Source organism: Ascaphus truei, chromosome 6 (genome assembly GCF_040206685.1).
Source record: "Ascaphus truei isolate aAscTru1 chromosome 6, aAscTru1.hap1, whole genome shotgun sequence".
In the NCBI taxonomy this organism is placed as follows: domain Eukaryota; kingdom Metazoa; phylum Chordata; class Amphibia; order Anura; family Ascaphidae; genus Ascaphus; species Ascaphus truei.
In genome coordinates this window covers 100720820-100738842 of record NC_134488.1, presented here as the reverse complement: position 1 = coordinate 100738842, position 18023 = coordinate 100720820, and the positions used below count along the sequence as shown (strand labels likewise).

General features: G+C 43.6%; 1 protein-coding gene across 2 annotated transcripts in view; it reads left to right on the top strand.

Moving 5' to 3' along the window:
- Nucleotides 1-543: 543 nt before the first annotated feature.
- KDELR1 (KDEL endoplasmic reticulum protein retention receptor 1) overlaps nucleotides 544-18023 on the top strand; it is a 42640-nt gene continuing 25160 nt past the window's right edge. Inside the window, exons 1-3 of one of the 2 annotated variants that reach the window (XM_075605367.1) lie at nucleotides 544-790; nucleotides 15032-15132; nucleotides 16557-16715. In XM_075605367.1, coding sequence (XP_075461482.1) covers nucleotides 700-790; nucleotides 15032-15132; nucleotides 16557-16715 — 351 coding nt within the window. In that variant the 5' untranslated portion in view covers nucleotides 544-699. The remainder of the gene's footprint in view (nucleotides 791-15031; nucleotides 15133-16556; nucleotides 16716-18023) is intronic. The other variant, XM_075605368.1, reaches the window with a different exon arrangement.

Below are 18023 nucleotides of genomic sequence, written 5' to 3'. Positions count from 1 at the left end.
CCACACCCATAATATAATACCCGTCCCCACACACACACCCATAATACAATACACACACACACACACAATACAATAGACCCCTCAACACACACACACACCCATAATACAATACACCCATAATACAATACCCCCCTCCACACACACACATAATACAATACCCCCCTCCACACACCCATAATACAATACCCCCACCCACACACCCATAATGCAATACCACACACAATACTCCACTCGCAGCTGGATGCAGAAGTTGGGCACGAACTCCCCCCCGCCCCCCCAGAATGTCTGTGAGACTGCTGCTGATACACTAGTACTGAGTGAGACAGAATATGTCTGTGAGACTGCTGCTGATACACTAGTACTGAGTGAGACAGAATATGTCTGTGAGACAGTATATGATGTGTCTGAGACTGCTGCCGATACACTAGTACTGTGTGAGAGAATATGACATGTCTGTGAAACTGCTGCTGATAGTGTTGTGTTGTGTGCTCCAGGCAGCTTCCATACAGCCCAGTAAGAGTTGAGTTCCTGGTTCCAGTAGGGGGAGTGAACACAGCCTGCTCATCCCTCCCTTCCCCTCACCTCACCCAGGGCCTAGCACACAACACACACTCCAAGCTCCTGGAACGTATCGTCTTTAAAGGGAAAAAACATTATTATTTAAAACATATACACTGCTTTCAATCGCACCCTGTCACCATGAATGTCTTTAGGCTCCTGGGAGACATTTCTCATCTCTCTGCTATCATCATTTTGCTGCTGAAAATCTGGAAATCCAGGTCCTGTGCTGGTAAGAACAAGGAAACACATTAAAATGTGCTCAACTTTACATGCTAAAGTTGCTGAACTCTATATATTGTGTGTATGTGAAAGTCCTTTCAGCCTGTATATTTATTTGCTGCATGGCAGGAGATCCCACGCTATTATAATAGTGTAACAGTTTCAAAGTTAATTCCAAGGTATTAACTATTTTAATATGATTAAATATTTCATCTGAGATTCCAATACATAATTATAATATATATATATATATATACACACACACACACACACACACTACATATGTTTTAATATTTTTTTATTATGAGGGACAAAGCTTGCAAATGAGATTTGATTTCTTTTGTGCGGACTGAAGCATTTAAGAAGATAAATATTGTACACAAAGTTCTTTTAAAATCTGGTGACTTGAACCAATGCGCCCTGTCACGTCAGTATTGATGTATGTGGTATCGTAGTATATCACCTGTGTGATGGTGCGACAGATGTAGTGAGGGTTATTGCGTAGCTGGCGCGTTACGGTGGGGTATGCTGTGATATTCTGCGTTCTCACTGCTATTGAATCCCATGGAAACTGTGCTATTCTGCGTTATCAGTAGGTAAAACAAAGCTCGCTACATCTGTATATTATATCTCTGATGGGGGGGATTTGATTCATCCAGTGGGTGGGGGGGCAGGTGTTCAACGTGAGCATTTGGTGACGTGGCTGTTCAGGGGCTTAATAAACTGTTACCACAGAGAAATTAATTTAAACCAAGCTGCATTTTTCTTATTAAAATGAGGTCTGTACCTGTGACTTCACAATGCATTGCGGGCCCCTCTGACACTGAGGCGGTTCAGTGTGTTTTGTCTACTTTTACGGGGGTTTTAATTCCTTTTTTTTACATGGAATAAGTTGGAGCCAGCTGCAGACAGGGAGGGAGACCGTACAAATTAGTAGAAAGGGATTTTTGTTCATGTATTTACATGACCGTGCAATGCTAGTAAAATAAAGCATTCCCATAGTGTTTGCATCACTGGGCAGCCGATGAGTCTCCGTTTCTGTCTCAGTAATAGAGGGGATTTACTATTTTTTTCACACTTTTGGACCCTACCTGGTTTTTCTTTAGGTACAGGAGACGGGCAGCTGTCACGTGAAGATGAACCTGTGTAGTTTCAAAGCTTGTACCCTGTAAAACATTGTTCCAATAAAATGTATCATAATACCTAAAAAAAAAAAAAAAAAAAAAATATTCCTGATGGGGAATGCTGTCGATAGAGGAGCACTCGACGCGACCGTATTTTATTTATTTATTTTAAAATAGGATTGAAGCTGGGGGTCACCATAGCTGAGCTGTGTTGGTTTCTGTTCCGGGGACCCCCTGCTTCCCGAGATGCTTATCTCTGTAGGTGCTGCCAGTATCTTTTGCGCAGTTTAAAGTTCCCGCGTCACGTGGGCCAATAGGAAGACACCAGGGATGACATAGCACATTCATATTGGCCTGCAGGACTTTTAAACCGCCATATTGTGAACTCAGCCTGGGCGCCTACCGGCAGCACCTACGGAGGTAAAAAAAAAACAAACCACATACTGTCACTTGGAGTGCTTATTTAAGCCTGTTTTGACTCCACAGGCTTTTGCTTACTTTGGTTTCAGAATATGTAGTTGGTACTAGCACTCGCAGCACCTGAGGGTAGTAAAGTACATACAGGTTGGGTTACCCGTGGCAATGTTTTTGTGAGGTGCTGCACAATCTCTCAGGGTTATATCAAACGTAAATCATCATTGACTGTATTAGAGAGGATTGGCCCAGGTGTGTCCCCAGGTTTAGTCTCCCTCGGGCCCCCGAGTTCCTACGCTCTTGCCTCAGGCTGATTGACACCGTTTTGAATAAATTCAGACAAGTAAAAATGTTTATTCTATTCGGCTCTATTCGGGAAAATCAAAAAAGATCTGGACAAATGGGAAGACTACCAGATCTCATGGATCGTAAGGATGATCTCGGTAAAAATGAATATACTCCCCAGATTGTTATACTATTTCTAGACACTCCCGATCCATGTTCCCAGCCCTGAACTTAAGAACATCCAGAATAAAATGTTTAATTTCATTTGGAAGAGCAAAAGGCCCAGGGTGGCCAGATCGGTCCTCCTGACGTCAAGAGGAAGAGGGGACCTGGGTGTCCCAGATATCACAAAGTACTATTTAGCGGCCCAGTTGAGGCAAGCCATAGTGTGGAACACAGATCCGGGTCTCTATTGCTGGCGAGATATTGAATCCCACTACGTAAAAACGCCTTCCCTGCAGGCCCACCTTTGGTGCATAGACAAGGGGGATAGACCACCCCGTAGGTTCGACCTTGGTGCCATCAGACACACCTGGGAAGTCTGGCGGAAATGCAGATCAAAGTTTAAACTAACTGTTCCAGGCTCGCTGCTTTCTCCGATCCACAACAACCCCCACTTCCCCCCAGGATGTGAACCAAAGCAGTTCGACTATTTCCGTCTGAAGGGGATTAGGGTGGTCGCCGACCTACTGAGCGATGGAAGGCTGCTGAACTTTCAAGAATTACGAGCAAAATACTAGGCCCCAGAACTGAGCCCATTTAAGTATCTCCAAATTAGACATTATCTCCAAAAATTGTCCCCAAAATTTGAGTATCCTCCCCTCACCAACTTTGAGAGGCTTTGCCGAACTGGCACACATCAAACAGCCTTGATCTCTATTATATACGCTGGTATGGAGAGAACAGCAGGCCCCTCCACTCACGACTACATGTCCAAGTGGGCGGCGGAATTAAGTATAGACATAGATAGAGAAGACTGGGAGGATATATGGGACGCTGTTTCAGGAACTTCCATCTGTACCACGACAAAGGAGAATATCTACAAAATCTTGTTCCACTGGTATCTTACCCCAGTTAGATTGAAGCAAATCTACCCCCTGGCCTCAGATCTATGTTGGAGAGGCTGTGGACAGAGAGGAGACATGGCCCACATTTGGTGGTCATGCCCAAAAATCCAAAAATTTTGGCTTTCTATCCAAACTTTAATCCGAGAGGTAACTAGCCTCACATTAGACCCAGATCCACTGACCTTCCTCCTGGGCAGGCCAATAGAGGAAATTGACCGCCCGGTAGGAAAATTAATCTCCTCCATCCTTACTGCGGCTAAGTGTGCTGTGGCATTCTCCTGGAAAAAGATCTCCCCCCCCCCTCCATTCAGGCGGTTAAGAGAAGAATAGATGACGTAATGCTTATGGAGCAACTGACAGCGTTCCTCAACCGTAAGACCGCAAGTCACTATAAAATATGGGAACCCTGGGAGGTTCATTGACAACCAAGAGAACCTGAAAGGAGTAACCACGACCAACCAGACCATAGTCTGAAGGATGATGGGATCAGCGGGATAGGGGAGGCTCACCCCCCCCCATGCCTCCCCCCCCCCCCCCCCCCACACCCCAACCTCTCTTTTTCAGACCTCTCAATCCCCTGGTCACCCGGTGACCCAGAGGTCGCGCCAAACTTGGCGTTACCCCCCCCCCCCATTCTTCAACACGAAAACCAGAAAACAAAATGTATTAGGATACTGTGATGTGATATAAGCCTGTAATTTTGTCTGTTTCCTAATAAAAATGTTAAAAGAAAAAAATTAACAATTATATACAAGTAATGGACAGACAATACATCAGAAATTTCTCTCCATAAATTATCATTGATATTTCTGTCATGGTATGAATTTAAGGTTCACATTTGTAAACCTCAAATCAAATTTTCAATAGTTGAGTTGTCCATATTCTCACAGCAAGCAAGCAAAACTCAACCGACAAAAGGTAATTTGAACAGTATCCAGGCAGAATAGCTTACAACATTTTCATTGACACCATATCCCTATTTGAGAACATTTGCCTGGAAACAGGTAACACTAAAGGCCTAATCTCAGCCCTCTATGAACCATTTACCAGCACACTTAGTTACCGTGTACCCATCTTCATCAAACAATGGGAGCGATATCTCGGAGACGTTCTAGACAGAGTGGACTGGGAGGGCATTTTCAAAGTGTCAGCAAAAAGTTCAATTTGCACCATGATTAAGGAAAACGCTTATACGGTCTTGTACCGGTGGCACTACACCACCATTAGACCTCGGCCATGTTACTTGCTTGCTGGCGGAAGCGCGCGGAGGCGCGCTCACGCTCAGCACTGAGCCCCTACAGCCGCATTAGTGCGGCTTTAGTAGGGGCTCACCTGCGCTTCCGCGTGCTTGCGGAAGCGCACGTCTTAGGGGAATTTAAAATTCCCCCGCTTGCCGGCGCAACAGGCTGGTCACGTGAGCGGTTTGCCCAATGAGGGTGAACCAGCTCCGTGACGTCACTGGCCCGCCCCCGGCCCGCCCCCTGACGGCCCGCTGAGAGCTCGTGCGGTAAGCAACTGCAAGGCCAGGGAAAGCACCCGCTTTCCCTGAGCCTCAGCGCGCCACAGCGAGCAAGCAGGGAGCATGGGCTCAGCCTTAGACTGTCCAAAATTGCAGCTGCTACATCCCCATTCTGTCCTAAATTGTGTGGTTTCCAGGTAACCTACCTAGATATGTGGTGGGAGTGCTCCATGGTTGAAAGGATTTGGAGGGTGATTCACAGATGGATCCTAGAGGATGACCTCTAGGCCATGTGCTCTAGACCAGGGGTGCACAAACTTTTTTTGCTGCGTCCCCTCTGCCTGTGCTGGTCCGGTGGTGCGCCCCACCCCCCTTACCTCGCACAGCATCAAATGACACCGCGGGGTTGTGTGATGTCACGTGACCCGCGGCGTCATTTGATGTCACGTTACCATGGCAACCGTGATGTCACATGACCCCGCTGCGTCATTTGACGCCGCGTTGCCATGATCATGCATCCTGAGGCCGGCTGAACCTCGGTAAGCAGAGGTTACAGAGGCCTTGCGCGGTCCCCCCGGCATTTCATGCCTTGCAGGAGAGCACGGAACCTCTGCAACCGCCTACACCCCCCCCAGAAAGGTCCCCCGCCCCCCAGTTTGCGCACCGCTGGTCTAGACCATGGCTATTCATACTGAATAGACCATCAGTCATGCTTAGTGGAAGCGAGAGCAAACTCGTTTCCCAGATAACCACGACGGTCAGGTGCGTGATTGCGTCTCATTGGATGAAACAAACTGTGCCATCTCTTTCTCACATCAAGGACAAAATATGGTTTGACAGATGAGCAATCTCACCAGTCTAGTAAATCACAATTTCTGTAAGTACACGCAGATCTCGCGGCATTGGCTTGATTTTGCAGGGACACGGGTAGACCACCCACAATAACATATTAACTCGGACAGCCCAAACAACCAAAAAGTTTTATTTTTGTCACTACATTGTTTAACTCAGGGGAGCGCAAACTTTTCCAGCTGCGCCCCCGTCTGGCCTGTGCCGAAGCTGCGCCCCCCCTACCTTCCAGTCGCGTCACAGGATCACGTGACCCGCTGCGTCATTTGACGCCGGTGATGTCACATGACCCCCGCCGCGTTGCCATGGAGAAGCGTCACAATCCCGGTAAGTTTTTTTTTTTTTGCAGAGGCCTTACGCGATCCCCCGGCATTATTTTAAATGCCTGGGGGAAGAGCTCGGACTTCTGCAACAGCCCGCACCCCCCCAGAAAAATCTCCCGCCCCCCCTGAAGGGCGTGCCCCCCAGTTTGCGCACCGCTGGTTTAACTGATGTACAACAATTTATTATCCAAGTGCAGTTCTCATCTCTGTCTCTTTGTTTTGCATTCTGTCCCCATCCTCCCCCTCGCATCCCCAATTTTATTTTCTGTGCCCTACCTAATCTTTGAAAATCAATACAAATTGAGTTAAAAAAAAGAAGGGCAGCCCCATGTAAGGGAAAAGGAAATTTAAAACAACATTGATTTTGGCTAAAAAGATTTTTTGGGTCTGAAAAATCAATATTTTGTTTTTCAACTATCCCTTAAAATTCATGCTTCTTAAATGCTTATTTTGCACAAGTGTATCTGTTTAGCATCACACCATCATTACTAACTTACAAAAAAAAAACAGAAATCATTTTGATTGACAGTTTAACTATAGATGCTAAGGCCAACAGTCATATGGCCAAAGAGATTAAGTAAAGGTCATCAAATGTTTCCAAAGCATCCAGTTTCAATGTAAAGATTAGAGGTTTAAAACATTATTTTACAATATTAATCTGATTTTATTCATTGCTTAAGCCTCCATGACCTGCATTTATTTAAACCCATGAAATATGCTAATGCCATTAGTTCAATTTTGTAGGCTGTATAAGGTGTGCTGTTTTCACTTATAGAATTGCGGAAACCACACATCATTTTACGATGAATTTGGAAAAGTAGAGATCTGGGTAATTTTAAAAGTGCTTTTATTTTCTATGTTTTTGTAAGGGGCACTGGTTTTACAATTGTGGTATATGGTAGTGTTTCTGCTTTTGTCTTTTCCTAACTGAAACTTTCCACGGTGTGCTGCAAAGTAGCTTAATGCATTTACATTGTATAGCAAATCGTACAACAAATTGGCTGCTCTGTGGTAATTCTGCAGCTGTGAATCTTATGAGATATTTCTCTTGACTGTTCCCTCTGGTGTCATTTGCGGACAATCTTTGAGAGCTGCAATTTGACATTATTCACAGATGAAAGGTTTTGAGTAGTGGCAGCTGATTGTATCTTTCCTGATTTACAAGGTTTCATGAATATTAAAGGCAGTAGGAATGCTGCGTGAATAGTCTGAGTTTAAGAGATGTCCATTGTTTTGATAGTTGATGGACAGGTAGAATTCAAGAAACTGCCTCCTTAAATATGGTATAGAGCTCAGGATTATGTAACACAATTTTATTCTAAATGGCATGTGCACGATGACTGTATTGGCTGTGATTTGCCAGATTTAATATTGGACCAACAGTTCAAATATTTGTATGTGCTATTCTATTTGAGTATTGAGATGTGCACTTTTACAAATCACTATTAATAACTTTTATACATTCTTATTATTAATCATTTACCCATTTTGAGCAGATTTGAATAAAACAAGATTTCAGTTATTAGGCTGTGAAAATCTAATAAACATTTGCATTATTTGAAGACATGTTTAAGTCAAGTGATTTAAAAAAAAATCTAATGGTAGACCACCCTGCATTAAGCTGTGGTTTTTAAAATAATATATAAATACAATTAACTGACCTAGTAAAAAATGTTTAGGGTGGCTACTGTGATTCTTCCAGTCGACGATGATGGATTTCACTTGTCTGTGTGTGCTACATTTGGTTCCCCATTAGGAAAAGCAGAAGGTGATACACATAATCATTTGCTTTGCTTCACTACCTGCTAAAAGTATGTGGCTGCCAAGTTGTTCACCAGCTACCTTTCACTTTACACTGGGGAATACTTCTTGATTCGGGGATATTTTTTCATACGTCTCTGTTGGTTGCCTTTCTTTAGATGAGAATCTTTCAAAAATGTTATAGCTTGAAAGCATTCTCTCCCATCCTGATTTTACTATGCCACTAATAAGCAGAAAAACACAGATTGGGATCTTTTCTTGTAGTTGAAAACTTCCATCCTCGTGATAACTCACTCTACCTTGTTCTGGAGAAGGTGATGCCCCTAAAGGAGAACTGTATTAGAGATTTCACACTTTGTAGTTTTGTACAGAAAAGTGTATTAAGTCACAGTGTGTCACTTGCATATGGAGGAAAAACTACATTTCTGCAGCTGATTTGCCACCGTTATTGTAAGAAAATAAACAGCAGTAAATTTACAGACTTGTTATATGATTTATTCACAGATCCTAGTTTGAATTTTCATAAGGAATAGCAAAGGGAGCCTGGGGAAAATTAATATTTTCTTGGCATGAGATGTGCAGTAATAAACAACAGTTGAATACTGAAACGCCAATGTTCTATTTTTTCACATTGTTTGCGTCTTTTACCTTTCTATTTTCTTCTTATTTGCCCTTTCTCTCATCTTCTTTTCCTTTTTTTGCACCTTCTATCTTCGTCTCATTGTTTTTGATTTTTCATTCTCATTTCCTTCTTTCTCTTCATTCTCTCTCATTTTCTCCTAGCCTGCAACTCTTCTTTATATTTTGACGCACCATTTCATGTTTCAAACCATTCATTTGAAAGTCAATATTCTGCTTGATAAAGTAATTGTAAGTATGACTATGGACATCCAACATTGTTATGGCAGATGTTGCTTAGGCTAAGGCCCCAGTCACGGCGCTGTAATGCGCGCCCGCGCTTTTGGCTGCGCGTTCCGGCGATTTCCCCGGTCTGCAGCTCACTGCAGGAGCAGAGACCGGGGGAGGCGTGGCGGAGGAGTGACGGGGGCGCGGCCATGACGTCACCCGGCAGGTTCGCCCTCATTGGCTGAACCGCCGGGGGGCGTGCCTAGCCGCTCGACGCGAGTTCCTGCTCTCAATTCTATTGAGAGCAGGAATAGCTCTCGCGCGAGCGCTGCGGCCCCCCCTCGCAGCGGGCCCGGCGCCATTGCGGGGAGGGCTCTCGTGTGGCGGACGCTGTAGCAGGCAGCGGGGGCAAGGCCTTAGACTCAGACCCATCAGCTGGGATGGACAACACACAAAACATCTATGTACAGTTAGTAATGGTTGGGGATACTTGGTAGAGGGAGTTTAAATGTACTTAAAGTGTAAATATAGTTACATTCTAGATGAGGTTGAAAAAAGTCATATGTCCATCAAGTTCAACCTATATTAAATTTAGACGACAGAGATACTCATCCTATGTTTGTATTTACAGTATTTTGATCCAGAGGATGGCAAACAAAAACCCCAATGAAACATTATCCAATGCTGTCTTTATAAGGGGAAAAATAAATTCCTTCCTGACTCTGGTAATGGCAATCAGATTTTGCCCAAGATCAACATCCTTCCCATGTTTACTTAGTTGTTATATCCCTGTATACCTTTCCTTTTTTAAAAAATATGTCTAACCTTTTCTGAAAGATAACAGTTGTATCTGCCATCACTGTCTCCATGGGTAATGAATTTCCCATTTTAATTGCCCTTACTGTACAGAACCCTTTCCTTTGTTGCTGGTGAAATCTCCTTTCCTTCAATCTGAATGGACGACCCGTGTCATTTGTATTGTCCTAGAGATAAATTGTTCTTTTGAAAATTCCTTGTATCGACCCTGAATATATTTGTAAATAGTTATCATATCTATTTACTGAAGAGCTCCTTATTTAAGGTGTGATATGGTCTAACAAAGGATTTATACAGTGGTAAAATTATGCTTTCTTTCCTTCCATCCATACAACGTATTATGCAAGATAATCTTATTTGCCTTGGCAGCTACTGCCTGACACAAAGCACTGCTGCACTAAGCCTGCTGCCAAAATCCTTCTCTAAGGATTGACCACATCATTTTGGGCCATTTTGGGCCATTTAATTTGGAAGTAACCTGTTTATTCTTGTTTCCCAAATGCATAACTTTACATTTATCTGTATTAGACTTCATCTCCCATTTATTTACCTGCCCAAGTTTCCAGTTTATCTAAGTACTAATGTAGACATTTCATCCTGCCCTGATTTGACTACTTTACGTCATTTAGTGTTATCAGTAAAGATAGAGACCTTAAGTTCATTCATAAACAAGTTAAAAAGCAGAGGCCCCCGTACCGAACCTTTAGGTACTTCACTTGCAACTTGAGCCAAACCTGAAAAGGTTCCATTTATAACAACTCTGTTGTCTATCCTTCAATCAGTTTTCAATCCAGGTACAAATATTCTTACTGAGACCAATTTCCTTTATTTTGTACACTAACCTCTTGTGTGGCACTGTATCAAGAACCTTTGCAAAATCTAAAAGTAGATCACATCAACTGCATTTCTCAGGTCTAAACTACTACTGTACTTACAGTCCCTCCTCAAATACACAATTAACGTTTGTTTGGCACAACCTAATCCTTCATAAATCCATGCTGACTATTACAAATATTTTTTTATGTTACCCATAAATGGTAAGAAAATATGTAATTTTGCAACTATACTGTAGTTGTTAGGGCTTTTGTATTTCCTTCTCTTATGTGGACCCCCAGCACATGAAACATAAACACTAGGTTTGTGATTAATGCAAGTATCATATTGAAAGCTACAGTATACTGTATGAAAGTGTCCCCTTTTATATATTAGTGGTATGGGACATTTTGTTTTATGGATATATATTTCAAAAATGAATGTTGTGCACTTGTGTCAAATATATCAGATGCATATGTGAAACCTATTCCCTACCTGCATTAAATGGTGATGTGATTACAATTTCCTTGTGTAAAAATAATATATTGGTACAGCCCTGTTATAGTGTGGTCCTCGGGGGCCACCCACGACCACAGCGTTATAAATGGGGTCGCGGAAAAAAATTTTTGTTTTTTTTTGTGGTGATACCGTGTCCGTTGGAGGGGGAAAGCTGAGAACTCTCCCAGCGTTCCCAGACCCGGTGGGGCAGCGGCAATAGCACACAGCACTTACCCGGCATCTGGCAGCTCTTCTCCCTGTCTCTGCTTCCTGCTTCTGCTTCCGTCTTGTGAGAGCAAGCTCCCTTAAAGAGACTGTGTGTGTGTGTGTGTGTGTGTGTGTGTGCATTTGACTGTGTGAGACTGTGTGTGAGTGTATGCAGTGTGCTGTGAGTGTATGCAGTGTGCTGCGAGTGTATGCAGTGTGCTGCGAGTGTGTGTGTGTGCAGTGTGGTGTGTGTGTGCAGTGTGCTGTGAGTGTGTGCAGTGTGCTGTGAGTGTGTGCAGTGTGCTGTGAGTGTGTGAAGTGTGTGCACAAAAAAAAAACCCGTAAAAAATTTTTTTTTTTTAAATTCGGGGTCCACGCTCAAACATCGCGCTATAACGGGGTTGAGCTGTATTAGCAATTATTGATTGCCACTTGTCAGCTTGTGTCTTGCATACTCCGAAACAGGTTTCAGAAGATAAAGCTATATTGAGATTCAGGAGGTAATAATGTGTTACTCCCAGTGTCTACTTCATGTTTAATGCTCATTTTGCAGGATTGTGCTATAATTCCTTTTGATAGTAAACATACTTTAAAAAGTATGAAGGTTTGCATCAGCCACAAAATGCCCCTGGATGCATCTGACTTTCCATACCTGTGTACACCTACTTCAAAATGTCTTATTTTTCTTGGTGCTTTATAAAATAAGAATTGCTTATAAATGAGAGACTTATGGCTTGTGCAAGAACATACTGAATGCATGAGCAGAATAATGATTACTATACAGGGAGCCATTCAAAGTGCAGTCCATTTTCAAGAGGCAGTGGGTAGCAGCAGAGAAGGAGGCTCATGGGATCAGAGCTAAGGCTGGCTTGATAAGGAGGAGAGGACCATCCTGATTTAAAAAGTGGAAGATATTTTCAAGAAGTTTTAATTGAAACTTATATTGCTGAGTAGGTTGTTGCATTATTTTTAAAGTATATAACAACCTCTAAAGCACTAAAACAGAAACAAAGTAATTTCTATCTGATTACATAAAAACGTCAAGGGACATAATAAAAATTCTTCCATTCTTCTTAGTACTAACTGCTAATGTTTTGTTTATATATAAATATAGCGCTGTTTCCCCCAACCTCTGGGAGATGAGACTGCTACTGAGTGTAATGTGGTGCGTTTTACCTGTTGGCTCGCAGGAGGCCTGAACCTCCGCTGCTGGGAGCCTGGGCTGTACCTTGTTGGTTCCTGTGACAGCGCCTCCACCTGTGAAGGATCCAGACAGCGCCGGTTAACCCCCTCACAGGACCCAATACAATTAATACACACGCAGTATATAGTGACAGGTTTATTGAACATGCAACTTATAACCAGAGCAAGTAATACAACTACACCATACATTCATGTGAAAAAGAAAGTACTCTCTTTGAATTCCATAGTTTTCCACTTTTGAATAATCTTTCTCACTGTAGAATGGTGGACTTTAAATTGTTTGGAAATGGCCTTATAACCCTTCCCAGATTTATGGGTAGCAACAACTGCTTCTCTAAGATCATTGCTGATGTCTTTCCTCCTTGGCATTGTGTTAACACACACCTGAACGCTCCAGACCAGCAAACTGCTAAACTTCGTCTTTTATAGAGGGGGTCACACTGGCTGATGATCAATTCATCAAGGGCATTTGATTAGCAGCACCTGTCTGCTACTTAGCATCTTAATTCCTATGGAAGCAGTAAGGGTGTACTTTGTTTTTCACACCTGACTTCTCCATTTTTTCTTTATTTTTGTTAAATAAATCACGATACGGTGTAATATGTCATGTGTTGTTGTTCATCTGAGGTTGTATTTACCTCATTTTAAGACTTGCTAAGGAACAGATGATTGTTATGTCCTGATATGTAAAACCATGGAATTCAAAGAGGGTGTACTTTCTTTTTCACATGACTGTATGTGTACACAGATATGCAGTAACTCCACAATACTCGGGTACAGGGGCACCAGTGTCCAGCCCCAATTGTCTCTCCCACCCCAAGTGTGTGTGACAGCGCTGCGCACAGTAAGAGGGTATCGTTGGTGCACTTGTTGACTGTATAATACCTGCCAGGTGCTCCAGCAACTGGTATCACCAACTGATGAAGGGGGCCACCGTCAGCGATGGTGTCTGCCTCTACGTGGGGTGGACTCCGGCTGGAGTGTCCCACCATGAAGAGTCTCTTTATACTGCGGTGGTGATCTGGTCCCAGACCACTGGCCACAATGACTGTGCGGCGTCTCCGCTGAGTCCCTGACTATATACACTAATGGGGCAATGTTCCTATCTGAAAGGGGCCTGTCCCTAAGCACCCACAAGCTGTATGGGTCTCAGGGCCTATCTGGGGCTTAAGGGGGCAAACTTGGCCTAGCCTCAGAGCCACTGACTCCTGAGACACTACCTACTTGTTCTGCTCCCCAGTGTAATGGTCGTGCTCGCCACAAACCAGGACCGGACCGCGGGGCTGAGGTGGGGATAGATAAAAACCGACCTTAGACCACAAAGCTGGGTTCGTATTGCGGGTTCCGTCGTCGTGGATAGCTGGGTCGGGGTTGGAGAAGGCAGGGTTAACGGTATCCGGGCTGGGGTCAAGGCAGGCGGCATCGGAGCGTAGGTCGAGGTCACAGGTTGGAGTCAAGGCAGGTGGCACAGGAGGGTGGTCAAGGTCATAGGCTGGGGTTTGGCATCAGGAAGGCTTAAGTGAAGAGCTTCAGAGTAGGCGCTTCAGCAAAAAGCTTCAGTGTAGGTGCTGCAATGCAACGGAAGGTCTCTGGGACAGGACTCCTATATCCAGCACAGGAGGTCCTCAGGAACAGGGAGTGCTTTGGTGTAGATGCTTCAGTGTAGATGCTGCAGCAAAATGAAGGCGAAGTCTTAAAGAAGTAGGAAGCTTCAGCACAGGGGCTTCAGCATAGGAACAGCCTCTGGACGGAGGAGGCTCCAGGACACAGGAAGCTTCAGCACAGGGGCTTCAGCATGGGAGCGGCCTCTGGATGGAGGAGGCACCAGGACACAGGAAGCTTCAGCACAGGAAGGCCAAGAAGGGCCAAGCAGAGGTGCTTGTGGCAAGTACAGTCACAGGAAGAAAGGATTTCAGAATTATGCTCAGCCACTTCCTGATGGAAGGGCTGAACCTAAATAGCACGGGCAGCCAATAGGGACAGAGCTGCATAGCAGACAGCATGAAGCAGACTGCAGTGTGAGTCCAGAACAAAGTGATTCCAATTGCCAAGTACAGGGAGGGCTTTGCCTGGAAGATCTATATCCTTGTAAGGGTGAGTTCCAGCCAAAGTCAGGACCGGAACCCTTACACCCATCTCTGACTGAGCATGCGGTCCCAGCGCGCCAGATGTATCTCTTTGGTGTAGGGACAAAGCCGCAGCCCTTGTGGCTTCTGGAAGTTGTAGTTCCCCTGCGGAGCTTCTTCCTAACATGGCCGCCGCTCGCGCTGTCCACTGCACATGCGCGCCTCTAATGGCTGCCACACCTCGTGGGCCTCTCTGTGCATGCGCAAGGTTCATTGCACATGCACGCGCAGCCAAACATGACGGCGCCCTGCTAAGGGAGCTGCCATGGAACTCCGGCGACCGCTCGCCATCCTACCCAGCCGCAGTACTCGCAGGCGCTCGCCGGGTGCACACACGCCCCTCCGCAGCTCTATCGGGAGGTAAGGGGGACCCCAGAGGGAGACTTGGCCACATAAAATGTAATATAAGTAAAGTTGAAAAATCAGTAATCACTGCAATTCAATCCCTTTTATTTTTCAGGTATCTCTGGGAAGAGTCAGATCCTCTTTGCCATTGTATTCACTACTCGATATCTAGATCTGTTCACAGACTTTATCTCGCTCTACAACACATCCATGAAGGTAATATCTAAACCAAACTTTATCTGCTGTGTTTTATGTCTAGATGTGGCTGACTGTAAGGGCTTTGAAATACAGAACATTGAATCCCTTGATTACTGGTACAAAACTAGGACAGGACATTGCTGCTTGACAGCTCTCCAAATGCATATATACAATGGGTTAAAGAGGCTGGAAAATAGCTCCTTATGGTCTTCGTGATGGAGGTCCACAGCACTAATCTGATCCATAATTGGCATCCTAGTTTCAAGAGCAATCATCTGCTAAATGCGTCCAGGAAAGAAATCCAATTTTCTTTCTTTTCCATGTGTTAGAGGTGCATTCACTCTCACGAACATTTGCTAAAATCACTTCAAGAAACCTTTTCCACATTAGTGTCACATCTTTTCACTCATAAGGATATCGCATATCTACTTTTAAAAGAATGTTACACTAGTTGGAGCTAATTCATGGCCAAGCCAGCTGCAGTAATGACATGCACTTTTTTCTCTCTTTCATGGCTTTTGGTTATTTTCTCACAGAAACACGCAGCAGCTAGTCCAGTTATGCTAAAAATGTGTGAGAGGAGGGTAACATTGATGACATTTAAATTTGACAACAACAAAAGACAAGCAAACAGGTGGTATATTTGTTTCCTTGGAGTAACTTCAGTGCTTTTTACATACAAGTGCAGTAAATCAACTATAGTAAAGAAATGGGGTGGGGGAAAGCATAAATACATATTTAATGTCATTTAGTCTTTACATTCAGTGTACATGCTGAAATTTTGGACATCAGATATAAGTTTCTAGCCTTTGCATGTCATAAGTTTCAGACCATTGTAACAGAAAGGGCCACACAACTGTGGTTATCTGTGATTTGCACAGATTAGATAGGGAAATAACATACGAAGAAGGATAACAATTCAAATGATGATTACAAAGGTGTATGTGGGTTTTAATGCAATCCCGATGATGTTGCGTCTTTGGTCGCCGGAATGAGCACCGACCCCGCAGCCATTTTGTGTCCTCTGGGCAAGTATGCTTGGCCAAATGACAGAGCCCATCATCACTTTGAAACCAGGGGGGTACAAGGCACCAAGGAGCAGCTATGGGGGGGAAAAAACCTTTGCGCAATTGCGTATAGTGCAGATTGCTGCTTTTAATACATTCATGGACGTAGACTGTTTGAAAAAAAGGAACATGATTCATTCCTATCTCTATAACTATTCCATTTGTATTTCTTACAGTGATTTGTGTTTTCTATATATTGTACCACCTAAGTTCACATCGAAAAGTCCTACTGCTTTCATTTCAGTTTTTAGATGCACGTTTGTTCTGCCTGATCTTTGCCCATGCCTTCTCCTATGCATTATTTATCTATGCCTCTTCCTCTCTATTCCTTCCCTTTCTAAACGATTCCTTTACTGTTGGACCCTCCTCTGACAGGTGGTGTACATGGCTAGTTCATACGCTACGGTATGGATGATCTACAACAAATTCAAAGCTACGTATGATGGAAACCATGACACTTTTCGTGTGGAGTTCCTCATTGTCCCGACAGTGATCCTGGCCTTCCTTGTTAACCATGACTTCATGCCTCTGGAGGTAAGAAAAGGAAAGCGAGGACAAAGAACAACACTAAAATTCATCTTGAAATAAACATTCGTTTTCAAATTGGTGAATAGGGAACGGCCAGTGACATTTTCTGTTCTCTACCCCTACAAGAAAGAAAAGATCGGATACCAGCACTCCTAACAGGTCTTAATATATACAAAAAAATGGTGAGAGTGAACGGTGCAGTAGGGGAATAGAATGAATAATATATATATATATATATATATATATATATTATATACACACACACACAAAATAACTGAATAATAAGGTCCAGATGGACCAGTGATCCAGAAAAGGTCACCTGCTTAGAGGCAATCAATATAGAATTATGGTTAAAGGTATAAGGATGTATAATTAGTAGTACATTTAATGATAATATGGAGAGATGTTAAAAAAAAACTTTTAATAATATCAAAATATAAAATGTAGGGATTTAAATACATATCCCACATGCGACAACAGTGCTGCTTTCAATATGGCAATATGGGGGTACCTGGGGGTAAGGACAGTAGTTGCCATGTAGAAAATATACATAAAGGAGGAGGAGGTTTGAATAAGCCAAATGGACCGGAGTGAACCTACTAGGAGGAAGGGGGTTTGTAAGCCAACTCCCTCTTCCCACGACCACGCTACAATCCAAACTATATTAGGTTTTTCATATACTGTGGTGGGAACGGTTCCGATATGCGTATACCGTGGTATTAACGGTTGCAGATATACGTCGTTAACTCTGACCATTGTATAGATCTGGGTCTGGAGGTTGAGAAACTTCCCACTGTAAATACATTTGTAAGAACAGTTCTCTCAAGCCGAAGCAACGTATAGTAAGCCGTGTTAAGATACATGCTTGTTTAGGAAGAGTATATATACAAACCAGCTAGGTTAAATAAACTGCTGTTAAACACTGTGTATAAATGGGAGCAATGTAATATGCCAGAGTATATATGAATGTATGTCTGACACTGTCCCTGATTTCCTGCTGTTAAGGTCACTAGTATATGCACCTGAATACAAGGAGTAATGTGTGCCAATAGTTTAACTGGCGCTCTTCCTGTAGATTTAAAAGGTACGTTCATGGTTAATGGGGTTCCTGGTATACAGAAAGGATCCTGTGAGGCTGCAGTACAGTGCACAACCTCTGCTCATAGGGGAGTGTCAACACACAGCAGCTGCCAGGAACATTAGTCCCCTAGTTAACACTTCACCATAGTGAAATCTACTGGACAGACTGTATTTAACAGTAATGATTAAAAACAAGCGTGATGTTACTGATTATGGCTGCCCAGTACCCCCGAT